Source organism: Leptopilina heterotoma, unplaced genomic scaffold, assembly GCF_015476425.1.
Source record: "Leptopilina heterotoma isolate Lh14 unplaced genomic scaffold, ASM1547642v1 Lhet_44, whole genome shotgun sequence".
Classification (NCBI taxonomy): domain Eukaryota; kingdom Metazoa; phylum Arthropoda; class Insecta; order Hymenoptera; family Figitidae; genus Leptopilina; species Leptopilina heterotoma.
The window spans coordinates 1,158,780-1,185,603 of NW_025111084.1; the positions used below are offsets into that span (position 1 = coordinate 1,158,780).

Sequence of the window (26,824 nt, forward strand, 5' to 3'; positions counted from 1 at the left end):
GTGTAATAAATAATTCATTAAATTCCAGTAATACGAGAAAATGAACTATTTTCAAAACTATCAACATTTCCTTCTTAATTCTTCTATTTTTTTTTTTTTTTTTATGGATAATGATTTCTCTTCATTCGAAAAATATTTATTCAAAAGAGAGGAAAATATTTGTTCAGTAATTCAACATTTCAGAAGGACAATAAAACAAATTGATTTAATGGGAGATAAAATTCGTGATAAATTATGTCATCATATCATTGACAAAAATTAAGGGGGATTTTAAGGGTTATTTTCACAGGGGTCTTTTTTAAACACAAAATTATTCTGCTAACATTATGGCATTCAACATCTGCCTTATTACTATTTTTATCTAGTTGGGTAAATAATTTTCGATAAAAAGATAATTTCTCTATTTTTTACATTTAATATTTTTTGTTATTTCTCTCTCAATAACGAGCATACAGTCCGTTTATAAGTAAAATAAATAAATAAAAATTTTATGTTCCCAACAGAAATTTAATAAACAAGGTATAATTTTTTTTTTCAATTTTATTTTTCTGTCAATAAAAAATAAAAAATTTATGTTCTCAACAAGAATTTAATAAGCAAATAAGTCTAAATATAATTTAGAGTTTATTTAATATTGTTTGTTGGATATATAATTATAGAAAATTAAAAAATGCAGTACAAACTTGATAATAATGGGTATGTTAATTATTATTATCAAGTTTATACTGCATTTTTAATTTTTTTTAATCAAAAATTTAATAATTTAATAATTATTGACTTTTCCCGAAATTACTAATTTGGAATTATTAATTTGGAAATTATTAATTTAGTTAATTATTTACTTATGCGGCTACAAGAACATAAATCTAATTTAATAAATGAATATTTGGATATTAATAAATAATTATTAATATTCATTATTATTATTATTATTATTATTATTATTATTATTATTCATTATTACTATTTTTATCATTACTATTATTATTAATTAACATTTAATATTAATAACTTTTACTTTAATAAATTAAAATTATTTTCTACTATAGTAATAATGGTTTTTTTTTCATAACAAAATTTAGCTAATAATTTATCAAAAGATGAATATCAAGGAGGGAAAATTAGAAAGTGTAAAGGGTAAAATTCCTTGGCTAACAGATTCAACTTTTAGGATAATTTACGGTCAGAGTTTCATTTAATTTTGAAGTATATGAAGGTAATTTCATAATCGATTCGGGTGTGTTAAATAAATTGGAAATTTCATTATGGACGACAAGTTTTGCAAGTTTGCAAAACCTTATTCTCTGGCAATTGGCCCGTTTTGCTTCTGTTCTGAAAATTGTTACCATTGATATATAAATAATAATTTTCCACTAAGTATAATATTCCAAAGTCCCTTTCAATTTTTTTTACTTAATTAATCAATCTGCTCCTAAAGCAAACGAAAATTAATCTAATTATTATCTAAAAATTATCTAATTATCATAATTTTTATTCCCATAATTTTTCATTATCATCAATTTTATTATTATTAAAACTCAAAGTATAGTAAAAAAATTAAATTAACTATTAATATATTTATTATTGTGATTATTATTTATTACTACTGCTATTGTTGTTCTCATTATCATAAATATTATCATTGCTGTTATTATTGCTGTTATTTATTTATATTTATTTATTTATTTATTATTTATTTTTATTATTTATTATTTATTTAATTATTTTCAAAAATATAAATAAAATTCTTGTCCTAATTTAATTATTTTCATAAATAATAAAAAATTAACAAGAATTCAATTATTTACAAAAATTTTTTACAAATTCAATTATTTTCATAAGTAACAAACTTTTTTTTAAGTAATTCAATTATTTTCTTAACTAACAAATTTTTTTTAAGAAATTCAATTATTTTCATAAAAAATAATTAAAAATTCTGGAAAATAATATTTGAATTAAAATGATGAAAATAATTTTGAAGAATTTCCAGTAACAATATTATTATAATATAAAATAATGATTTTATCACTCGTTAATTATAAATTATTATAAAACATGAAGATATCGATTGCTCCGAGTCGAAGACTTGTTTTATAACAATACTTTTATAAGTTGTTTAATTTCAAAAAGGTTTGAATTTGAAATTTTTTAACATCTTAATTCCTATGGAAAAATAATAATAATTAAATATTTATTTAAAAAAAAAGAAGTTATTGATGTTTTCGAATAATTTTGCAATTTGAGAAATTCGTAAATAAATGTAACAGAACATTTTTTTAAATAAAATTTTTTCCTTCATTTTTTTCATTTTCTAAAAATTTTAAAAGTTGCAATTTCATTTTCAATTATTGCTTTTTGTAATTGACAAATAGAATTTTTAATGATTTTTTTCCTTTATTTCAGAAAAAAATTAAATTTTATTAAAGCAATTGTAATTAATAAAAAGAAATGATGCAAATTATTTTCTTATGAAAATTGAGAATTTTTTATAAAAAAATATTAAGAAACGGGAATATGTAATGTTTCTTTTTCAAAGGAAAATAATGAGTTTGTGAACAATAATGTTCTTCAGAAATAATAATTGTGCATAAAATTATTATATTTTCTATTTCTTAATCATAATTTTTTAACAATTATTAACAATTTTCTAATATTTTCTATAAATAAAAAGGAGAAAAATTTTTATACTTTATATCAGTCAAATTAAATCTGTTATAGAAAAAAGCATATAATAAACAAAATGTATTTGTTAATCATAATTAAAAAAAAAAAATTTTTATTGATGTTTTGTCTGATAATAATAAATTTGATATTGTTTAATTTTTGGCATTTTCTTTAGGACAAGAAAATGTATATAACATTTAATTAATTTAATTAAAATTGTCAGAATAGATGGTATGTAAATATTTAAAATAAAAATTGTATTTTTTTTTTTAAAAGAAATAAAAAAAAATTAAAATTAAAAAAAAATTAAAAAAAATTAATTAAAATTTTAATTAATTTGAATTAAAATTTTTTTCTTTAAAAACTTAAAGTTAACAAATTATTAAGTACACTTAATTGTTAAAAAACCGCTTGTCAAACATAATTTTCATTTGAAATGATAAATCTATGCGAAATTTTGTATACAAGTGACAACGGAAATGGAATTTATTTTGGGATTCTCTGAAAATATCCACGGGCTAAAGTAGTAAGATGAAAATCAGTCGTACACTTTCATTCTTAACGTGACGAAGACAATGGAACTGAAGAAAAACAATATACTCTTTTTATCAATTTTATCCACCATTTTTACCGGTAAGTTTTCTTTCCTTTTTTCTAAAAAACACATATAATATTTTTTTACTGCACAAAAGTTCCTTTAAAAACTCAATAAACGTCAATATATTGTATATTTAAAAGATACTAAAATTTTCCCCAACACGCTACTTTTCAGACTTTTATGAATAATATTTTATCATAAAAGAGAGAATTATACGATAGAAGAAAAAAGAAAAATTATAAATTACATAAAATTGATATCCCTTTTCAGTTCAATTGATATCTGCACAAGGCTTCAATCAACCTGGGTTCGTACTAAATTTTCAATTTTTAATTTTTATCTCATAATTCCAATTTTTAAATAGAAATTATTCTTTATTTAATTAAATACAAAATTCATATCATCTTTTTAATTTTAATATCAATTTTTTTCCACATTTCTATTCCATGTAAAAAAAAGTAAATAACCTTCGATTAAAAAAAAGCTAAAAAATAATTTTTCCCTCTAAAAATTCAAAACACGTCTTTTTACAGTTACAATAAAAATCAATTTTACTTCCCCACCTACATTTGACCTCAAATAAAAATTATTTTCATAAATCTCTTTCACAGATACGATCTCCATAAAGGTCCAGTTTTCTACGAAGCCTATTATTATCCAGAAAAGCAGAATTTGCACAAAAGACGTAGTATTGAAGAAAAAGATGAAAATTCATTGGAGAAAATATCACAAATTTCAAATACACCAAATGTCATGATTTCAATTGATGGAAATAATGAAGTTATTATCATTGGCAATAAATTAAAACGAATTCCAATGCTTGATGTGCAAAATGATATTAATAATTGGTATAAAGAACGAACGAACGAACGAATCAATCAAGATTCAATGAGAAAAATTCATGAAAAACGACTAAAACAAATACAAATCAATAATAATAATAATAATGATAATATAATGAGTGTGGAAAAATTAAAAAATAATCGCGACAAATTTCCCCCAACATTACAATATCAAAGAACAGTACAATATCCATTATATCAAAGAAATGAGAATTTAAATTTTCCATCACAAAATAAGTTCCCACTAAATAAAAATTTTCATGGAAATTCAATTTCAAATCAATATCCAATGAATTATAATTCAAAAATTGCAAATTTCCAACACGACATTAATGAAAATGAAAATCCCAAATTCGACAATAGTAATAAACAAAATATTAATCAATATTATGAAAATGAAAATTTAGTAAATAGAAAAAAATTCGATGATTCAAAGAGTTCACAAGATTTTTCCGAATCTCTGCAGGAAAATATTTTTGAGCCACGACCACAGATAATTAAATATCTATTTTCAACGCCAAGAGAAAATGGGTATGGAACAAAGAAAAGTAATTTCATCAATGACGATGCTCGAATAGATGGTGTTATTAAAGAACCTGAAATTGCATCAATCGAAGTGAGTGAAGAACCTCGGCACAAAATTCGACACCATCATGGAGAGAGATTGAGGCGCAATTACTCTCGACAATAATTTATCTGCAAAAAAAGGAAGAGAAAAAAAATCCCGAGTGGGAGAGAGAGAGAGAGAGAGAAAAATTTTTCCAATACACACAATACTTTCACAATAAAGCTCAAAAGCTGCGGGTCACTTTTTTTTCCCGATACGAAACGTTTCATCAAATTTTCCACATTTATTTTTAATACACTCATTTATATTATTAGAAAATAACGATATAAAATTTTCAAAAAATTATATAATAAACACGGAATATTCATTAATATTATTAATATTTTTATGTAAATCAATAATTTAATAATTAATAAATAATATTAATCAAACCATCTTTTATCTACCATTAATTAATATATTATAATTATTATATTTTAATTTTAATCTATTATAATTATATATTAATTAATATTAAAAAGGTTAATATCAGATAATTTAAAAATGGGTTTTCAATTATTTTTTTCCATAAAAATTTTATTTTATTTTAATTAATTTAATTAGTATTAATTAACATTAAATAATATTAATCAAACCATCTTTTACCTATTATTAATTAATATATTAAAACTATTATAATATTTTAATTTACTGCAATTACATATTAATTAATATTTCAAAAATTAATATTAATTAAAAACATTTATTCAAAGAATAATTCTGATTAAATATTAGATAATTTTAATATGCTTTTTCAATTACTTCTCTCCACATAAACTTAATTTTTTTAAATATATTTAATAATCAAAGTAATTAATTTATGAATATGAAATAATATTAATATTAATCAAACTATCTTTTTTCTATTATTAATTAATATATTATAATTGTAATAATATTTTAATTTATTATAATTAATTATAAAAATTGTAATTAATTATAAAAACATATTAATTAAAATTTTTTAAATTATTATAAATTTAAAACGTTTATTCAAAGAACAACGTTGATTGAATATTAAATAATTTATAAATGGTTTTCCAATTTTTTTTTCTCCATATAAACTTAATTGTCTTCTCAACTAAATTAAGAGAAAATACAAAATATGTTTTTATATTTATAAGTTGTATTATATATTGAAATAAAATTAATTCACGAATATATTTTCAATAAATAATTATTAAACATCATTTTTCAATATAATAAATAAATCAAATTCACAAATAAAAAATTATATTTCAACAACTCAACTCAATAAACTTTTATGAAGAGTAAAATAAATAATATTTTGCTATTCAGCAATTCCATTTATCTGCACTTGAAAAAAAAAATGATGTTTATAAACTTCCATCTGAATTAATTAATTTAATTAGAGAGAAAATTACAAAAATATTTTTACATAACTAAATTTTATTAGCTTTCGCCGCAACAGTAAATTACAATATTTTTACAATTTACAATTAAAGTATTATTAATTTCTACAGGTGACCAAAACTATTAAAAAAACAGAAATTAAAAAATTTGTATTAATTACAATATTATTAAAAATATTAAAAATATAATTAAAAAAAAAGGAATTTAATTATTCTTCAAAATACTTATTGTAAATAAATTGTAAATACCTATTGTAAATAATAAAAGTTAATTAAAGAAAAATTGATAAAATGCAAACAAGTTATAAATTGAAAAATTGCAATTACAATAAAAATAAAAAAACTACAGACCTTTTTTGTCAGCATAGTATTAATTCGAAAAAAAAAATTAATCTCTATTTTTTTAAATATAATTTTGGCCACTTTATAACAATAGTATGCAATGGTTTCATAACCGGATACAATAAACTTTATTTCTAATAATTTTTCCCTTCTTTTTGAATCGTTCTGAAAATTTTTCTATAGATTTCTCTGGTATGAAAATTTACTTTCTGGAACTAAAATTTACTTTTATTGAACAAAAATTTACTTTCAACTTATTTAAATATTTATTTTAATTTTATAGAAATTTTGAACTTTATAATTGACACGTTACTGAAAAATATCAGGAATGAATTTTAGTATTAAAAAAAAATAATTTTTAATAATAAATCTTCTTCATTGTTTGGTGTTTTTAAAGTTAAAATGTTTGTTATTTGAAAAATTTTCAGAACAAAAGAATGATAAAAAATTAAAAGATTACAAAATTATTAACTACATTCACTGGTGAAATCGATTTGGCGAGCGAGTATGAATTTTTTTTTTTTAATGAGATTTTGAATAAAAAAAAAGAAAAAAAAATACGATGGAAAGTCGCATGATATTAACGTAACGAATGCATGAATAACAAACAGGCAATACTTTTCGACAATCCATAATCAAACACATTTTTTCTCCTTCTCTTGTACAGAAATAAAAAAAAATAAAATATTTTTTCAGATTGTTGAAAAGAATGCCTCTTGTATTTTATAAGTAACCTACACTATTGGAACACAACCTTTTCAATTGGTGGATGGTCTCAGTTTTTTTTTAATTTTTAACTTTTTAATCTACACTACATTAATTTAATGGTAAACACTTTAAAGACAAAATTTATCTTCTACAAAAACATTCTAATTAATCGCTGAGATCCAAATTGCATTCGATACGACTTCGCTTACATTTAAAATATAATTACGTATAAAGAATAAATTTAAATATTCAAATCAAATATTTAAATTCAATATTAAAATTAATTACATCGTTGAGAAAAAACAATTTTTCTTTATAAACATATCCATTTTACGTACAATTTTTTCTAAAAGATAACAAAATTTTTTGAGATGAATAAAATCCGCGATATTTAAAAAGAAAATTTCTTTTTTAAAAATTAATTTAAAAAAAAGAAAAAACTAACAATAAGTTTTTAAAATTTATAACTAATCAATTATATTACTAAATATGTTAATTCATAGAAATACAACTATAATCAAAAGATTGTAATCACCTCGAAATTTTATCATCTTAAAAAAAAAATTATTTCTCACAAATATATTTTTTTAACTAAAAACAAATTGAGTCTTCTTTATTCGATTGCTGATGTATTTGAATTAAATATTTGCTAAAATGTACTGCGTTACCAAAATGAAAATAACTTTTACAATACTCAGATTGCATCATCTTCCATAAAATGCAAAATTTAAACAAAACTAATACATTGCATTCGCACATTTATAAATATGTAGAAAAAATACAAAAAAAACATTGTTCTTTAAATAATAACTTCGTTTTTATAAAAACAAAAGAGAAAATGTAAAAATAATAAAAACTTTTCTAAAAAAAAACACAAGATGAGTTGAAAATAAGCACCTCAATAGAGATTCACACAAACGATTTTTTTAAAAATTGCTATACCCATAAAATATATCTCTTTTCCCCCCTTCGCTCTCTTTCTCTTTCATACGTTTGTGAACATTACACGTTGAAAATTACTCATTGATTGATAATACCTATTTTGCATAAAACATTTAAAATGTATAAAAATAAAATACTGTCAAGTTATATAAACTTTACAAAGCACTATTCTTTAAAAAATATTTACAATATCTTTTCTATTTATGTTCATTAAATGAATAAAACGGAAATAAAAAAAGAATAAAAAAAAAAAACTATTTGGCAATTATTTAACATTAAATGCAAATTTACAGTTCGCGTTAATTTTAGTTAAATTTCTGGCATTTATTCACTAGGTGAATTTTAATTTAATTCTCGATCTGCTGTTTTTTTAAGCACGAGAAATTCGCCTACTAATTAACTAGTTCTGTTTTCTGAAGATTCTTTTTCTCAGGTACTTGAATCATTTTCTGAAATAATACAAAAATTTTACACTTAGTAATAAAATGAAAAAAAAAAATGTTATTTATTTTTTTAAATCAAAAAATACCTGCATCATTTTGCTTTTTAATTTCCGCTAGAATAAATTCTCGCAATGTTTCGTACGCCTTCTCAACTTTATTGTTCACGATAATCAAGTGGAAATTTCCTGATTGTTCACCTATTTGTGAAAAAGAAATAAAAATTAATATAATTTAATGGATTTGCAAAATTCAAATACAATAAAGAATTAAACAAAATTACTTAACTGAAAAAGTGGAGAGCAAAATAAAAACCAGGATTGAAGGGAATTGATGGGACTTTTTCTTTCGTATTTAGCAAATGATCCAGAAACATTTAACATGCTTGATATTCCATGAATAAGGATTTCACAATTAAGCGTAACACATTATTACTATCGTAGTAATGTAAAAAAAATATTCCCAGTGCTGATATAAAAGTACCAGTAAAATAAACGGGGATAAGAAGCGTAATAGTGCAAAATTACAAAAAAGTCGACCGAAATAAATAGAAGTAAAATAAAACCTATGAATATTTCTCGAAGTGTTAGAGAATTTTTATTTATTTAATTATTAATTTTCTATGTAATTATTTTATTAACTATTAAATAATTTACATAATTTTCAATTAAGAATTTCTCTTTTATAAATTTCTATATTTTTTAAACTTTTTCATTAAGGAAAATTTTTACTAAAGCTAATTTCAATTTAGATTTCAAAAAAATTTCACATAAATAAATACAGCAGAAATTAATAAAAGAAATAGAAATATAAAATAGAAATACAATCAAATCGAAAATTGTATAAATAACAAAACAAAACAACGAACTGGCAATAAAGCGAGGAAAAAAAATACATTTTAAAGCAGTTAAAAATTTTTTCAACACAAAAATAATGTAAAACACAGTAAATTTTCTCACCATATTCAATTTCTTCTTTGGCTGCTGTTAATCGCAAACTAAGAGATTCTTCAGTTTCTGTATTTCGATCTCGTAATCGACGTTCTAGTTCTGCGATCGATGGTGGCTTAATAAAGACAAATATCGGATCCAAGGAAGACTTTTTTATTTGCTTAACACCTTGCGTGTCAATATCTAGCACGCAAACTTTTCCCTCAAGTTGCACATCCTGAACAGCTTTTTTACTGAAAATCAAAAAAATAAACATTACTACTAAATAAAAGAAAAGAGAAATGAAAAATAAGACAAAAAAGAAATAAAAGAAAAGAGAAATAAGAAATAAAAGTTCAATTATCAAAAAAAATTAATTAATTTCCAAAAATAATATCTACATTTTTAAAAACATATAAATACACAATTACCTGCTTCCATAAATATTTCCTCCATAATATGCAATTTCAAGAAAATTTCCATCATCAATTTGACTTTGCATTTCTTCTCTACTGATAAAGTAATATTCCCTTCCATCTTGCTCATTCGCTCGAGGTTTTCTCGTTGTGTGACTTATCGAAAATCCAAATAAATCAGAAAATTCATTAAATATTCTTTTTATCAATGTACTTTTTCCGCTCCCAGAAGGACCGCACAAAACCAGCGGACGATATTTCTTTTGAACCATATTCAAAGTACCTGAAAACAAAATTTTTAATTGTCAAACAAATTTTTTTCAACTATAATAATTGTGAAAATAAATCAACAATAAATTTAGAAAAAAAAAATAATAATTCATTTGTAATAATAAATTATTAATAATAAAATAAATGAACTAATAAAATAAATATAGAAAAAAATGATAATTCAGTTGTAATAATAAAATATTAATAATAAAACAAATTAACTAATAAAAGAAATTTAGAAAAAAATAATAATTAAGTTGTAAGAATAAATTATTAATATAGTAAAATATTATCCCCTTCAAAAACGAAAAATAATTTCACATATTGTTTTTTTTACGATTATTTTTAGAGTTGTGCAATACCCATATTTTCGGTAATTAATTCGACAATTAAATCGATTTTAAAATAGTTTTTTTAAATAAATAATATAAACACGACTTTTTCTAATTTTAAAGAATTTTTTAAATTTTTGTGAAAATTTCACGTTATTATGATTAATATGACTATTTAATTTAATTTCATCAAATATTCATATTGTTTATTATTTAATAATTTAATTGTATTTAACTATTTTCTTTTGTTTCACAATTATTTCCTGAAATTAATTTAAGTAAACTATAATAGCACTTGATTGAAATTAATATTAACAAAATTATAATTTATTACTCTTATTATTGTATTGTACAACTCTTCTGCTTTATTATTAATCTTGTCCTTTCTTGGTCTTGAAAATAAAATCACAAACAAATACTTTCATACCTATCGAGAACATTCTAAATCTCATCATCCTCAAAAAGATGTACGGTTAAAATTCTTCTAAAAGACAAATACAACAGGCCATCGGATAAAACTAAAAATTAAAGCAACTACACATCATTATTATAAAACTATTTATCCTTTAAAATTTAAATCACCAAGAATGACAGAATTAAAATACTATTAATTAATAAAATAAATAAATCTTTTAATATTAATTAATGAATTTCTCATTTAGAAGCCAAATAACAATAATTGAAAATTATAAAACAATCATAATTTTAAAAACAAAACTTAATTTTTATAACTCTTGTGCCATTGTTTATTTTCTTAAATTTTTCACAAACTTTTATTTTTCCTTTTTATCCTTTATTTAAAGTTTTATTTATTTAAAATTTTGTATTTATTTAAAAATAAATTTTCGTCTGTTTATTTATAGTAAATCAGTTGTTTTTTGTTTATTTACTAAATTGTTGTTTATGTTTATTATTGTTTATGTCGTCTTGAAAACAAGTTTCGTTTATTTACGTATTTTATATTTATAAATTTATATTTATATTTATTAAATTTATCTCAAATATTAAAATTTTTATTTACATTAAAATTCGTATTTTACTCAAACAAATCATTTTTATATTAAAAAAAATTCTAATAAAAAGAAACAAAAAAAAAAGAATTCAAGTTTGTTGGGATCAATGAAACGTTGAGAATGATGTGCGAATAAATTATACTCGAAAAATATCAGTTCCATTATAATATATTTGAGGACATAAAAGGGAGATCAAGGTCTTCGAAATATTGATTACTCTTGACGCAAACGTATTATAATAAAACGTGGACGACGTGGAGAATGTTTTAACCTCAATTAGTCTCTTTTTATAATTTACTGCTTTCAATGATTGTTTCAAATGAAATACTATTATTTTTAATTACCATGTAAATTAATCAGTAAATATCATAATTAAAATTCTTCAAAAAATAAAATTTTATAAAAAATAAATTTATTTAGACGTTTAACGATTTTTCTGTTTTTTTTTGACGCAGTCATTTCAACAAAGAATATTATTTGTAGAAAAGTCGTTGACATACCTTTTTCTTACCGACGATAAATTATTGATAAAACTTGAATATTTTTGTTCACTTTTAGTCAGAAAGGATAAATAAAAAACTATTTAACAAACAAGATTAATTTGGAGTAATGACGTTTATCACGTTTACTTTACTGCGAAATATGGTACTCTTACAAACTTTTACGAACCTATTGTTATTGTGCTTTCGCCTTTATGACATGCGCCACATGCATTCAAAATTTGATAAAAAAGATTCCTTTCGTTACTTTATAAGATAAAAAATTTAAATCCAACAAAACATAATATAAATTCTAAAAATTCTTTTCTAATAAATTTTCTCAAGTCTAATAATTTAATTATTAATAACATCGATAATATCTAATAACATTATTAAAAAATACAAATTTTGAAAATTCCCGCTACTTGAGTTGGCTACTTTGCTAAACGCGTGCGCAGTGAATAAAAACAGAAATTGAGGTTAGAAAACACAGTTTATGAACACCACGTGTTATTGTAAGCATTGTAAGTGATTGTTGTCTCCCGATTGTTTTATGATTGTTTTAATAAAAAGAAAAATATAAATAAGTGTTCATTTTTGTTTTATGAAAGATGCCACGAAAGAAAATTGATAATCGTATTCGTACACTTATTGAAAATGGAGTGGAAACGGGTCATCGGACAATGTTCCTCGTGGTCGGGGAAAAAGCAAAGGATCAAGTTGTTTATCTTCATCATATGTTATCAAAAACAGTTGTAAAAGCTCGTCCCACAGTATTATGGTGTTATAAAAAAGAACTTGGATTTACATCGCATCGTAAGAAAAAAATGAAATCACTACAGAAAAAAGTCAAGTCAGGCAAACTTGATGTCAATGAGGACGATCCTTTTGAATTGTTTATAGTATCAACAAAAATACGCTATTGTTATTACAAGGAGACACATAAAATTTTAGGAAATACCTTCGGTATGTGTGTTCTTCAAGATTTTGAGGCTTTAACACCAAATTTATTGGCAAGAACAATGGAAACTGTTGAAGGTGGTGGTATCATTACAATTCTCCTTCAAAGTGTTAATTCTCTGAAGCAATTATACGAGATGAATATGGATGTTCATAAACGTTTTCGCACTGAAGTTCATCAGGATGTCACTTGTCGATTTAATGAAAGATTTCTCCTCTCCCTAGCATCGTGTGCTCGTTGTTTAGTTATTGACGATCAATTCCACGTGCTTCCAATCTCAATGCATAATCTCAAAATTCAACCAGCAGTGAAAATGTCAACAAGTGACAATACATCCGAATTGCAGACATTAAAGGAGAATCTCCGTGACACACAACCGGTCTCGACTTTATTAGAGTGTTGTAAAACTTTGGATCAAGGAAAGGCTTTGCTCAAGTTTATTGAGGCAATATCAGAGAAAACTTTACGATCAACAGTCTCATTGACGGCAGCGAGAGGTCGAGGAAAATCAGCAACAATGGGACTTGCAATTGCCGGTGCAATTGCCTTCGGTTACTCAAATATTTACGTCTCAAGTCCAAGTCCCGAAAATTTAAATACACTTTTTGAATTTGTTTTCAAGGGTCTCGAAGCACTGGAGTACAAGGAGCATTTGGACTACACTCTCATGCAGTCGACAAATCCAGAATTCAACAAAGCAACAATTCGGGTAAATGTTTTTCGTAATCATAGACAAACAATACAATTCATTCATCCTGCAGATGCACACAAACTCCAACAAGCTGAATTATTAGTCATCGATGAAGCAGCAGCGATTCCTCTACCATTCGTCAAAGCAATGTTTGGACCGTATTTAATTTTTCTCGCCTCAACGATAAATGGCTACGAGGGTACAGGAAGATCATTATCTTTAAAACTCCTCCAACAATTGCGAGTTCAATCAAAAGATTCCAATTCCCAGGAGAAGAGTAAAGCGGACAAAGTAATAAATGAACGTACTTTGGAGGAATTAACACTCGACGAATCAATTCGTTATAAACCTGGTGACGATGTCGAGGCGTGGCTCTCAAAATTACTTTGCCTTGACGCTGGAAGTTTTCTACCACCATTACTCGGATGTCCACCACCCGACACATGTCAATTACTCTACATAAATCGTGACACACTATTTTCATTTCACAAAGCATCGGAGAAATTTCTACAAAAATTAGTCTCACTCTACGTTGCATCGCATTATAAAAATACACCAAACGATTTGCAAATGATGTCCGATGCACCAGCTCATCATTTATTTTGTCTAGTTGGACCACTAGTTGAAAATAAATTACCAGAAGTTTTAGTTTTCATCCAAATTTGTATGGAGGGTAAATTGAGCAAAAATTCCATTGAAATTAAATTGGGACGAGGACAAAAGGCAGCTGGCGATTTAATACCATGGACAATTTCACAGCAATTCAATGATCAAAATTTTCCAATGTTAAGTGGAGCGAGAATTGTACGGATTGCCACACATCCTGAATATCAGGGAATGGGATATGGAGCCAAGGCTTTGGATCTTCTCAAGGAATATTATTCACAAGCTAATGAAGATATTGGTAAATATTACAATACCATTTATTATTATTTTCAAAATTAAAAATTTTTATATTTTCAAGAATAAACATTAATTTTTAAATGATTACAGATTTGAAATTTAAAGAATTCACTTATTAAGTACATAAGTAATATTAAATATTCTTGATTATTATTATTCAAAAATTTTAATAAAATTTGTCGCAAGAATTTCATTATTCTCATAAATAATAAAATTCTTTAGAGCAATTCAATTATTTTCAATACAATTTTAATAAAATTTCTCGAAAGAATTCAATTATTTTTAAAAATATTCATTAAATACAATTATTTTCAACAATTTTAATGAAATTCTTTTAAAAACATCATTATTTTCAAAACTTTTAATAAAATTCTTTACAAAAATTCAATTATTTTCAAAAATTCAGATAAAATTCTTCGAAACAATTCAATTATTTTTATGAATTGTAAAATCCTCCGCAAGAATTTAATTATTTTCATAAATAAGAAAATTCTTGGCAAGAATGAAAATATTTTCATAAATAAGAAAATTTTACAAAGGAATTCAATTAGGTATTTTCATAAATAATAAAATGTTTCGGAGGAATTAAATTATTTTTAAAATATTCAATTAAAATTATTTTAAAAAATTACATTATTTTTACGAAATTTAATGAAATTCTTAAAAAAATGTAATTATTCACAAAGACTCTAATCAAATTGTTTAAAAGAATTTTAATTTTCTATGAATAATTTTAATATAATTTAATAGGAAAATTGTTAATTACAATTAATAATAAACACGATTAAGAAAAAAATTGAAGAAATTCTTGATAAAATTCAATTATTTTCAAAATTTTCAGTAAAAATTATTAACAAAAACTTTATTATTTTCAAGAATATTGAAAGAAATTTTTCAAAACAATTAAATTATTTCAAAGAATTTTAATAAAAATCTTATTCCAAGAATTAAATTATTTTCAATACAATTTTAATTACTTTTTCTCAAAAGAATTCAATTATTAAAAAAATTTTGATAAAAATTCAAGAATTCTATGATTATTAGTACATTGAAAATTTAATTATTTCTAAAAAAAATTGAATTCTTGAATAGAATTTTATTAAAACTTTTTTATATAAACTGAATCCTTGCGAAAAAATTTATTATTTCTTCAAATAATCGAATTTTTGCAAAATTTTAAAAAATAAGTGAATTTTTGAAAAGCATTTTATGAAAATTGTATTTAATATAATTGAATACCTGGGAAAAATTTACTATTTATTGATATAATTGAATTCTGTTGAAGAATTTTAAAAAAATGTTTAAAAATAATATAATTTTCCCTGAAATTCAATTAAAATTGAATTCCAGAGAAAATTTTATTATTTATAAAAAAAATTGAATTTTCGAAATGAATTTTATTAAAAGTTTTTTAAATAATTGAATTTTTACAAGATTTGTAAAAATAATTGAAATTTTCGAAGAAATCAATTAAAATTGTATTGGAAATAAGTGAAATCCTGATAAGAATTTTATTATTTATACAAAAATAATTGAATTTTTTTACGAAGATTTTTATTATTATTTACTTGAATAATTGAATTCTAGAGACGAATTTAATTACAATTATTGAAAATAATTGAATTCTTGATAAAATTCAATTGCTTTCAAAATTTTCAGTAAAAATTATTTAAAAAAACTCCACTATTTTCAAGAATATTGAAATAAATTCTTGAAAACAATTCAATTATTGAAAAAAATGTTGATAAAATAAAATTCTTGAAGTGAATTCAATTATTTTTAAATTTTTTTATAAATACTTTGCAAGAATTCAATGATTTTCAGTACATTAATATAAAAAATTAAAAAGAAAAATTATTTAAAAAGTTAGGAAACAAAAATTCTTAATAATTATTTTATCAAATTTTTATTTAACAGAATTTTTACTTAACCAAATAATAATTCTATTAAATAAAGAATCGGTAAAATAATTCTTCTCAAAAAATTCAAATAAAATTTAATAAAATTACTAAATTTAATTTAATTGAAAAAAACTATTTTCAGATATGGAGGATCCAGAGGAAGTGAAAACACCAGCGAAATCGAAATCGACAAAAATTGAAGCGTCAAAAAGGAAAAGAGAAGAGGACAATGAAGACGAAGAAGAGACGGATTTATTAACGGAAATTATTCAACCTCGACCATCACTTCCGCCTCTATTCTTGAAACTATCAGAACGACCTGCCGAAGCCCTGGACTATATTGGAGTTTCGTTTGGCGTCACCGAGCAACTATTGAAATTTTGGAAGAAAGCAAAATTTGTCCCCGTCTATTTGAGGCAAACAGCGAATGATATAACCGGAGAGAACACATGCATTATGATTCACAAATTAAATTACGAAAATAATCAAACAGATGAGAGTTGGCTACAATCATATTCAATGAAATTTCGACAACGATTCACAAATCTGTTGGCAAGCGCTTTTCGTGATTACAAATCATCATTTTCTCTCAGTCTTTTGGAAAATAATTCAATTGAAGTAAAAGCAAAAACATTGACCAAAGATGCATTGGAAATTTATTTGGATCTACACGATTTAGAACAATTGGATATTTACAGTAAAAATATGAGTGATTATCATTTAATTAGAGATCAAATTCCATCATTGGCAAAAATGTACTTTCTAAGACAACTTGGAAATATTAATTTAGCTCCAGGACAGAAAAATTCAAGTTTACATATTTCAGCAGTTCAAGCTGCTATTTTACTTGGTCTTGGACTTCAACATAAAAGTATTGAGCAATTAGAAAAGGAATTAGATTTACAAAGTTCTCAACTTCTTGGATTGTTTAACAAAATTATTAAGAAATTTACTTCTTATTTGAATTCAATTACTGAAGAATTTGTTAGAAATTCTATGGATTAATCAAATTTCAATTTTCCTTTAAAAGTTCTTTTATGTTAAAATTGATTCTTTGCAATACTTTTTGACTGTAAATATTAAAAAAATAACATTTACAATAAAATGTATTTTACATATATTTATTAGAATTTTATTTTCCATTTTAATTTTAAGTAACTATTATTTTAATTGTTTTAATCTATTTAAATTGTTTATTGTAATTATTTACATCGTTTATTTAAATTTTTTAATTTGTTTATTTCAATTTTCTTACTTTCGTTCATAAATTTTGTGAAATTCTATTTTTCGTTTTTAAAGGCAATTTTTTCTAAACCCCTTAAAATTTACATAAGTAAACTAGAAAAAAATAATTCTTACATGTTTAAATACGACCGTGATACAGTAACGTAAAGTCCTACAGTGGGAATGACGTCTCGCACATTGAGGTAAATTTTGTTTCAGGAAACGACCATCGTTATCGAGCGCTAATAAAGAAAATATAGAAAAATTAATTTCTTTTCAACAAAAACTAAATTATTTTACTAATTATAAAAATATAAAAAGAAAATATTTTTAGTTATATTTAAAAAAACTTATCTTTCACGAAAATTTTCCACTAATTAATAAACTTTTAGCACTATTAACATTTACTGAAATTTTTTTTAAACAATTCACTTTAAAAAGAAAACCCGAACGAAATTTTTGTCACGAAGAACGGTTCGATTATAAAATCAATAATTTTTGTTTTAATCGAAACGAAATCCATATCGCGAGATATTTACACCAGAGAGTATTAGGGAGAGTGGAAGGTGACCGTACACGCTACTAGTAGCGCACTCTGGTGGGTCGTTCCCTTTTTAAAATATATATGTATAATGTTTTGAATGTACTGTATGTATTTGTGCTCAACTGTTTGTGCTTTGTTGTGCTTGTTTGCAAACAGTTGGAGAAGCGTGATTTACAAATTTTATGCAAAAATGTTATATTGTAGTGTAGAAAATTGCAAAAATGGGACATATACGAAAATGTGCCAAGGATTTTCATCGTTTAGGTTACCAAAATCTAATTCAACGTAAGTATATATTTGATTTTTAGTAAACGTAACCTCACTTTTTTACACGATGAAATATAAACTTTTGAAATACTGTCATATTATTACTTAAGTATACACAGAATTCTAAATTTTTATATTAAAAAGTTGTTGGAAATATTTATTATTATATTATTTATATTATTATTATATTATTTTTGTCATGAAAATATAATTTTTTATCCTTGAATTAAAAATAAAAAATTATAACATTTCGCAGTCGAAGAAAATGGCTCAAATTCGCTGGGGTTAAAGAAACTACAAAGTTTCGAATCTGCGCGGAACATTTCGACAAAAAATGTTTTAAAACATTTCATCCCAGGCCCTTATTGAAGCCAGATGCAATTCCAACTTTGCACAAGGGAAAGAAGTGCACCGCAGGGCGAAGTAAGTATTTTTTACGTAATAATAAATAATGATATGCACATAATTTATAATTTTAAAATCACATTAATATAAATTTAAACAATTGATATTACAGGTAGCAAGGTAAGCAGCGAGAAAGAAATTGTCAATATTGCTACAACTATTGGCACTCAAACTGAGGAAAATAAAAGTGACTGCACCAGTGAGCAGTTAAATATTTCGAAAACGCCAGCCTCAACGATGAATGGAGAAAATATGGTGTCACAAGTTGAACTTGCTTGTAGTAAAGTTCGAAATATAACAATAACTGGTAAGACTTTTAAAACGTTTACTCTATATAATTTAGGAGATTGTACTCTAAAAATACAATTTGAACGATAGAAATTAGTTAATATCTTTATATTGTACATGTGTGTCATTTTTGGTTTTATTGAGTACATAATATAATTATATAAAGTAAATAAAATATGAATGACAATAATATTTAAAATAAACAAAAGTTTTTCAGGAATTTCTGGATTAAAATTTATTTATAAAGATAAATTAAAACTCGTGTAAATCATCTCGTTAATTTATATTAATAAATAATTTTTAATCCACAAATTACTCAAAGTTTTGTTTATTTGAAATTACTTACTGAATGTGCATGTATTTTTGCATAATATTTTAATAATAATTAAAATTGAACATAAACTCAACATGAACTACAAATATGTTAAATGCTTATTGTAATTAAATTATAATTTTTCATTATTATAAAAAATCAATTTTTTAATTCATTATAATATGAAAAATTTAATTGTACATAAATTTTTCGATAGATCACGTTAAAAATATTGTAAAATAAATTGTATATGAAATAAATATCAAGTTTTAAAAATTGTTTCTTTTTTATTATAGAGACCAACGCCGTAGGGTTAATTTCTCCTTCTACCCATCCTTCAATCTACTTCGGATCACCAATTTCATCAAAAGATAAATGCGCGGAAACATGTTTGTCATTAAAGAAATGCAGTACTAGCAAAAATTTATTACCTCTTTTTTACACAAGCAGTCCTCAATCACATTCCAGACAAAGTGAAATGACACATAATTTAATGGAAGATACAAGTTCATTGTCTCCAGTAACTTCAACCACAACACATCCTAATGTCACAACAGTTACTACACCGTCAGGTCGTTGCAACGTGAATGAATCCGTCACCACACCTTCCAGAGAAAATAACGTCGCGAAAGTTGTTAATACACCTTCTGGACAAAGTTCAATTTCTAATGGTTTTTTTACTCCTTCAAGACAAAATTCAGTTAGAGATGTTTTTAATACACAAAGTGGGTCATGTGAAGTTATGAACGCTGGAGAGACTTCAAATAAAGGTATATCAAATTTAACTCTAAATTATTCCGAAAATAATAATGAATCAACATTAAAAGCCTCAGTTGATAAAGTTACGAATATTTCACCAAAGACTTTAAAATTAAACAGTTATAAGCGAACGATAGCTTTATTGCGAAGTAGAATTAATAGATTAAAACAAACAAAAAATAGTCGAATAAATGATAAGCAAAAAACGAAAGTACATCTTGAAAAACTCATAAAAGAAACTTCTTCGTATCTTCGAAAGGAGGCTCAAATTTTATTTGAAACCCAATTACGACTGTCTCAATGCAAAAAATCTGGCAGACGATACAGTGATGAATTAAAAGATCTCTGTTTGTCTATGCTATATTTATCACCTAGAAATTATAAATTGTTGAGAAACATTTGTAGTTTACCATCTGAACGAACTCTGCGAGAGTACCAACGTAGAGTTCCTGTTTCCCCTGGCTTCAATAAAACCATTATGTCAGAATTAAAAAATCAATTTAAAAATCAGCCCATTGAAAATAAGGTAGTCACTTTATTGTTCGACGAAATTAATTTAGTTTCGGAAATACACTACGATCCCAATACTGACAAATTCGTCGGCGTTGCTGACGATGGGGTGCATCGACAACCGAAAGCAGCTAAATCTGCTTTAGTTGCAATGATTTCCTGGATTCATATGAAAGCTAAGCAACCAATAGGTTATTGGTTTCTTGGCAGTGAAGGTAATTCAGAAAAAACGCATGATATTATGTTGTTAACAATAGACGAAGTTTTCAAAGAAACAGGTTTAATTGTAAAAGCTATTATTTGCGATCAAGGGCCAAGAAATCAGGGTATTGTAACAAAATGGGACATCACTTCTAAGAAACCTTATTTTGTACGCAATCAACATAAAATATTTATAATTTTTGATCCTCCACATCTATTGAAATCTCTTAGAAATAATTTATTAACAAAAATTTTGAATTACAATGGTGGTAAAATATCGTGGAAAGAATTGGAAGCAGTTTTTAAATTAAGCAAAGAAACAGATTTAAATTTACTTCCGAGAATTACAGAGAAACATTTTGATTTAGGTAATTTTAGTAAAATGAGAGTTTCCTTAGCTTCACAAATATTCTCAGAATCTATGCACACTGCTTATAAAGTTTATAGAAATTTCTTGCCCGACCGCTTTAACGAAACATTTGATGCCACTTTACCTTTCGTTTTAGACATCGATCGATTATTCGATTCTTTAAACTCTTCTTTAATAAGCCAACCAGCTTCTAAAAAATTAAGATATGCCATTACTGAAAATTCAGAGCACATTCTTTTTTTAAAAGAAATGTCCCAAAAATTGCAAACTGCTCGATTTGAAGGGCGTCAACCAGCTTGTTTAAAAGGTTTGGTGCTTACGATTCATTCTGTTCTTCAATTGTCGGATGATTTGCGTAAATCATACAATATTTCTTCTCTTTTAACCCGTAGGATGAATCAAGATCCATTAGAAAATTTCTTTTCAACTATAAGACAAGCACACGGTTGTTCAACAGATCCTTCACCAAAGCAATTTGAAAATGCTTTTCGTCAACAATTAATTACTTATTTGGGTAAATTGTCAAAACTATCTAATTGCGAAGACGATGATAGTAAAATGATTCTTCAGTTGCGAAACATTAAAAACATTGAAATGCAAGTGCCATCAAAAATTCCTCAAGTAGAAGTTAATATTTCAAACTATGAAAAAATATTCACTGAATCACAGGAATTTACACAGTCCAGTGCAGCGTATTACTGTTCGGGATATGTTGCTAAACTGTTTTTTTCTCAACACTCTTGTGATTTATGCATAAACATTATAAAACAATCAGATAATGATATTTATAAAGATTATCAAGTTTTTACACATTTAAAGTCGTACAGTGATACACAAGGCTTAATTTTTGTCAAGGAAAGCATTTTTCAATGTTTTCTCGAGTGGGAGGAAAAATTTAAGAGTATAATTAAAGCTAATTATCATTTGAAAAACATTTCTCTAATTCTGTCATGTATTCTAAAACACAGTTGTTCTTCTATAAACCTTTGCACAACTGAAACTTCTGAAACTTTTTTAAAAATATTTCTTCGGGTAAGATGCCATTGGGAAGCTCGGTTTATAAGACGCGCTTTAAGTTTAATAAAAAAAAGAAAGTCGTGTCCTGAAGGTAATTTAATAGATAAAGATTTTAAAAAGATGTCACGATTTATAGGAAAAATTTATTAAATCATACTCTGTCATAAAAAACGTGCTGTAATCGGTTAAAATAACGAAATTTTATAATATTACTATATTTTAAAACATGTTAAAACTACGAAAAGATTTATGTAAAAAATGTTTTAATTATAAGCCTTGATAACAAACAGCAGTTTGTATGAGATCTCGTTTATATATTAAATGAAATTTATATATTTAATGCGTATGTGTTCACGTTTTCAAAAATAAATATTTATACGTATAAATTATATTTATATGAAAACAACATTAAAATAGTATTTTTTCGTTATATTTCAAACGTTTTTTTATATTCACATGTATTTTTTTAATTACGACAAATAAAAATATTTTTTAAATTAATTTTGCATCACACTTATTATTTATAAAAAAATGTTTGAACAAAAATTTATTTAATTTAATAAAAATATGTAATTAAATATAATCCGGAAATTTGAATTTTCCCGCTAATGCTCTTGGTGGGGGAAATTCGTGTCGGAACGAACCTGTTGAGGGCGCTGAAAATCGTGTACGATTATTTACATTGCTCTCTTATGGGACCTTCCACTCTCCCTAATACTCTCTGATTTACACGAGAAAAAACAATTCTCTAAATTTAAATTAATAAAAATGTTTACTATTTTTAATTAAAAACTGACCTTTTGCTTTTAAATTAGTAAATTTTAGTAATTAATCGTAATTTCTACTAATCAATTAGTAAAATTTGTTAATTCAAAAATAAGTCAGTCTCTAATTCAAATTAATAAACATTTTTACTAATTCAAATTTAGAGAAAATATAAAGTAAATTATTGCTATGTGCAAACTAAAACTTAAACAATCTAAAATTTCTTAATATTTATGACTATTTTTATTCTTTAAAAAAATATAAAAATTGACAGAAATGGAAAAAAAATTCAGATTGTTTAGGTTTTACGAGGGTCGGGGGCTTTCAAGGGGTAAACGTAAACGTTTAAGGTGTCAATTTAAATGTGTAAATAAAATTTCCAATTTTATTGAATATAATGTAATTTATATATTATTTAATATAATATATAATATAATTTATTTTCAATTGAAATGGAAATTTTTAATTTAATTTGAATTTAATAAGTAAATTATTAATATTAATAAATATTATTACCAATAAATATTGGCAACAAATATTAATAATAAATATTACCAATAAATATTAATAATAGATATTAATATTAAATAAATAATAGTTAATGTAAGTCAAAAGATAAAAAAAATATTGTTTAAGTTTGCCCTACCTATAGTTAATCCTGCCTACCCGATTTCTGTACCTGCCTGATTTTTTTTGTTCATCTATAAGCGACTATATAATGCAAAACTACTTCTAAATTATTAATCGCAAAGAAAAAATTATCTAATAAGTAAACGGTAGTTTAAATGTAAAGTAAATTAAAAATTTTAATTGTATTTTTGAATCCAGTAATTGTGGCTCAAATTATGAGCCTAAAGGATCCATTCGTACTGGTAACTTCCAGTAACTGTGACTCAAATAATGAGCCGAAAAAATTCACTGGTACTGGTAATTTTTACCAGATTGTGACTCAAATTATGAGCCGAAGAATCCATTTTGTACTGTTAACTGCAGTACTTTGTGACTCAAATTATTATGAGCCGCAAATATTCCCGATTTTCTCTGTCTATAAATACTCCTGCCTACCCGATTTCTACCTTCCCGAATATTATATTTCGATTATTAGCGTCTAGTTAATGCAAAAATATTTCTAAATCACGATCGGCCTGTAAAAAAAGCTATCCTACCTGCCCGATTATTTTTACTTTCATCAAATCGACTATTTAATTGCAAATCTATTTTTAATTTAACTAATGTTCCAATTGACGCTTAAATTCGCCAACGTCGGGCAAATAGAGTCCAGGTCCAATGATCCGAACTAGGAATAAGCGAGACCACACAACTTTAGCATGTGGAATCGCCAAACAACAGTTTGTTGCTTATTTGTGTACCCTTTACAAATTTTCTTATACAATAAACAATTTATAAAAATAAAAAAATTCATTAGAGTTTGAAGATTTAACAGTTGGATGTAGACAATAAAAAAATTAATAAATTGCGGTAGTATGGAAGGGTATGAAACCGAAATTGTAGTACTAGAGAAATTAAATAAAAAGAAAAAAAATTATTTAAATTAATTATTCAAAGTGTAAATATTAAAAAACAAAAAAAAATTCGTACAAATAAAAAAATAATGCCAACTACATTTGTAAAGAAATCTGTAAAGAGTACACGTAGTAAAAACGAAATCTTATTTTAAGGTAAAGCTGAAATTAATCTGAAAATAAAATTTAGTCTTGATTTAAAATTAGACTCAAGTGAAAATAAAACGTCTATTCACTTAATTTTACAAAGAGCGTTAAATTTATTTTATTTAGATCATAATTTAACAGTGTTTAAAATCAGCACGAGACTAATTTTGTAGACATTTGAATTTTTCGAAATTGAAAAAAATTCGAAACTATTTTTGATAATTGTCTTATAATCTGATTACATTAAAGAGCAAAAATTAGCAAAAATCTATTCTAAAAATCAAAACACCACGTCTTAAAAATAAATTAAAATAAGATTCCTTTCTTCCCTTAAAATAAGATTTCCTTTTTACAGTTATCAAACAAGTACAAAATATAATTCACAATACACAAAATTATCATAAAGAAACATAAACAACATAGTGACAAAGAAATAAATAGTAAAATGAATGGTAAAATAAATGATACTGGTAAATCCAGTAACTGTGACTCAATCAAATTATGAGCCGAAAGTATCCATTGGTACTGGTGACTTCCAGTAACTGTGACTCTAATAATGAGTCGAAAATATTCCCGATTTTCCCTGTCTACCTGCCCGATTATTTTTTCCTTTATCTAATCGACTATTTAATTGCGAACCTATACTTTTAATTAAACTAGACGTTTAAATTGACGCTTAAATTCTTAAACGTCGGACAAATAGTGTCCGGGTGCAAAAGACCCGAACTAGGGATAAGCGAAACCACACAACTTTAGTATGTGGAATCGCCAAAACGTGCCAGGACGTATCTGACACACGAGCTGAAAAAATGATACAATACAAGAAAGACAATACAAATAAGACACAAAGTACATTGGAACCTCGATCGAGTCCAATTTCTCGACGCAAATGTCTACTTGATCGAAAACTAAACAATCTGAGTTGTATAAAAACTTGAATTACAATTTTAATATCTAATTATCAATATTTTTCATTATTTAATTAATTGTAATTTAAACGTCCTTTAAATAAATAAAAAAATTATGTAAATAAGAATTAGAAAATGATACAAAAACTTGATTGTACTCGCATTGAGAGGGCCGGCCCTTTTTTCATGCAACACTAAAGAAAAAATAGAAATGTCACTCGATCAAGGTACCAATATTATAAAGACAATGACAAAACAATGAAAATAACATTGACAAAACTATTAATTTATGTAATAATAAAAATATCACAAAATTAATATATTTTGTCAATGGTGTCACTATGTTGTTAAAATCCTTCCCTGTTTTAAGATTTTGAAATTCAATTTAGTTTAATATAATTTAATTCAATTTAATGTAGGTAATTTAATTCAATTCAATTTTCAAATTCATCAATATAAAATTTTATGTCACCGATATTTTTATGTCACTTTAAAAAGAAAAGCAAAGTTTATAACTTAAGTGATATTTAAAAAATTGATATTAGTCAATATTCGCAATTAATTTACCCTAAATTATTTTAAACGGAAAAAATTATTTAAAAGTACTTTAAACAGGGAAGGATAATTAAAAGTTGATAGGGTGTCCAGCAAGGATTAAGAAAAAAATTCCCTGACTTTTCTCTTACATTTTGCTAACCTTATTTCTGATCTTTTAAGAAAAAATATCGTTAATTTACAAATTTTTGAATTTATGTGGAAAAAATTAAAAAATTATTTAACAATAAATTATTATCTAATGATAATGTTAATGAAAAAAATTTATGTCTTTACAAATAGATTCAAAAATGTACTTAAATTCAAAAAGATTTTTAATTATAATTTTAAAGAAATTTTCCCTGAATTTGGAGTCAACATAATGAAATTCTATTACTTTTCCCCGACTAAAAAAATAAAAACTAAGTAAATAAAAATTCCCTGAATTTTTCTTAACAGCTGAACACCCTGGTGCAATTTTAAATTTTGAGTCGATTATTTAATCGACTCACTTAGTGGCTTCACAATTTGTGACAGTCCACATTATGTGTATCCCACGGTGGATGATCCCACGTTGTGGCAATGGGATCCTGCAACATCGCCTTTTCTTGGGCCACCCTCGAAGATCCCTGGTTTTT

At 24.3% G+C, this 26,824-nt stretch overlaps 4 protein-coding genes across 8 annotated transcripts; 3 read left to right on the forward strand and 1 right to left on the reverse strand.

Annotated features, from left to right (window-relative positions):
* Window positions 1-3,202: 3,202 nt before the first annotated feature.
* On the forward strand, window positions 3,203-5,028 carry LOC122506847 (GATA zinc finger domain-containing protein 14-like). Its single transcript, XM_043619208.1, has 3 exons — window positions 3,203-3,297; window positions 3,533-3,569; window positions 3,874-5,028. The coding sequence occupies exons 1-3, from the start codon at window positions 3,240-3,242 to the stop codon at window positions 4,793-4,795; spliced, it is 1,017 nt and encodes a 338-aa protein (XP_043475143.1). The 5' UTR covers window positions 3,203-3,239; the 3' UTR covers window positions 4,796-5,028.
* A 3,375-nt stretch (window positions 5,029-8,403) lies between these two features.
* LOC122506854 (guanylate kinase) lies at window positions 8,404-17,902 on the reverse strand. 4 transcript variants are annotated; one of them, XM_043619226.1, is made up of 5 exons: window positions 17,771-17,902; window positions 9,877-10,144; window positions 9,476-9,699; window positions 8,610-8,716; window positions 8,404-8,525 (listed from the first exon to the last, which is right to left on the reverse strand). In XM_043619226.1, the coding sequence occupies exons 2-5, from the start codon at window positions 10,131-10,133 to the stop codon at window positions 8,469-8,471; spliced, it is 645 nt and encodes a 214-aa protein (XP_043475161.1). In that variant the 5' UTR covers window positions 10,134-10,144; window positions 17,771-17,902; the 3' UTR covers window positions 8,404-8,468. The 4 variants fall into 4 exon arrangements, with proteins under 4 accessions (XP_043475161.1, XP_043475159.1, XP_043475157.1 ...); XM_043619224.1 differs by lacking the exon at window positions 17,771-17,902 and adding an exon at window positions 11,977-12,147; XM_043619222.1 differs by lacking the exon at window positions 17,771-17,902 and adding an exon at window positions 10,891-11,023.
* On the forward strand, window positions 12,426-17,531 carry LOC122506852 (RNA cytidine acetyltransferase). Its single transcript, XM_043619220.1, has 2 exons — window positions 12,426-14,511; window positions 16,554-17,531. Exons 1-2 carry the CDS (start codon window positions 12,567-12,569, stop codon window positions 17,414-17,416), a joined length of 2,808 nt encoding a protein of 935 aa, XP_043475155.1. The 5' UTR covers window positions 12,426-12,566; the 3' UTR covers window positions 17,417-17,531.
* Window positions 17,903-18,000: 98 nt separating the features above from the next.
* Window positions 18,001-22,649, forward strand: LOC122506851. Of its 2 annotated transcripts, XM_043619219.1 has the most exons (5): window positions 18,001-18,464; window positions 18,703-18,869; window positions 18,964-19,158; window positions 19,749-21,599; window positions 21,685-21,825. In XM_043619219.1, exons 1-5 carry the CDS (start codon window positions 18,277-18,279, stop codon window positions 21,687-21,689), a joined length of 2,406 nt encoding a protein of 801 aa, XP_043475154.1. In that variant the 5' UTR covers window positions 18,001-18,276; the 3' UTR covers window positions 21,690-21,825. The 2 variants fall into 2 exon arrangements, with proteins under 2 accessions (XP_043475154.1, XP_043475153.1); XM_043619218.1 differs by having other exon boundaries at window positions 19,749-22,649.
* The last annotated feature ends 4,175 nt before the right edge of the window (window positions 22,650-26,824 follow it).

What these genes read in the sequence shown, in the direction of transcription:
- LOC122506847 (XM_043619208.1), top strand. Translation starts at nt 3,240, where the DNA reads ATGGAACTGAAGAAAAACAATATACTCTTTTTATCAATTTTATCCACC. An exon ending in TTTATCCACCATTTTTACCG is followed by an intron (nt 3,298 to 3,532) that starts GTAAGTTTTCTT and finishes ATCCCTTTTCAG; the next exon opens with TTCAATTGATATCTGCACAA. An exon ending in CAAGGCTTCAATCAACCTGG is followed by an intron (nt 3,570 to 3,873) that starts GTTCGTACTAAA and finishes TCTCTTTCACAG; the next exon opens with ATACGATCTCCATAAAGGTC.
- LOC122506854 (XM_043619222.1), bottom strand. Translation starts at nt 10,918, where the DNA reads ATGATGAGATTTAGAATGTTCTCGATAG. An exon ending in GGAAATATTTATGGAAGCAG is followed by an intron (nt 9,700 to 9,876) that starts GTAATTGTGTAT and finishes TTTGATTTTCAG; the next exon opens with TAAAAAAGCTGTTCAGGATG. An exon ending in CAAAGAAGAAATTGAATATG is followed by an intron (nt 8,717 to 9,475) that starts GTGAGAAAATTT and finishes TTTCACAAATAG; the next exon opens with GTGAACAATCAGGAAATTTC.
- LOC122506852 (XM_043619220.1), top strand. Translation starts at nt 12,567, where the DNA reads ATGCCACGAAAGAAAATTGATAATCGTATTCGTACACTTATTGAAAAT. An exon ending in ACAAGCTAATGAAGATATTG is followed by an intron (nt 14,512 to 16,553) that starts GTAAATATTACA and finishes AACTATTTTCAG; the next exon opens with ATATGGAGGATCCAGAGGAA.
- LOC122506851 (XM_043619218.1), top strand. Translation starts at nt 18,277, where the DNA reads ATGTACTGTATGTATTTGTGCTCAACTGTTTGTGCTTTGTTGTGCTTG. An exon ending in GAAGTGCACCGCAGGGCGAA is followed by an intron (nt 18,870 to 18,963) that starts GTAAGTATTTTT and finishes TTGATATTACAG; the next exon opens with GTAGCAAGGTAAGCAGCGAG. An exon ending in TCGAAATATAACAATAACTG is followed by an intron (nt 19,159 to 19,748) that starts GTAAGACTTTTA and finishes TTTTTATTATAG; the next exon opens with AGACCAACGCCGTAGGGTTA.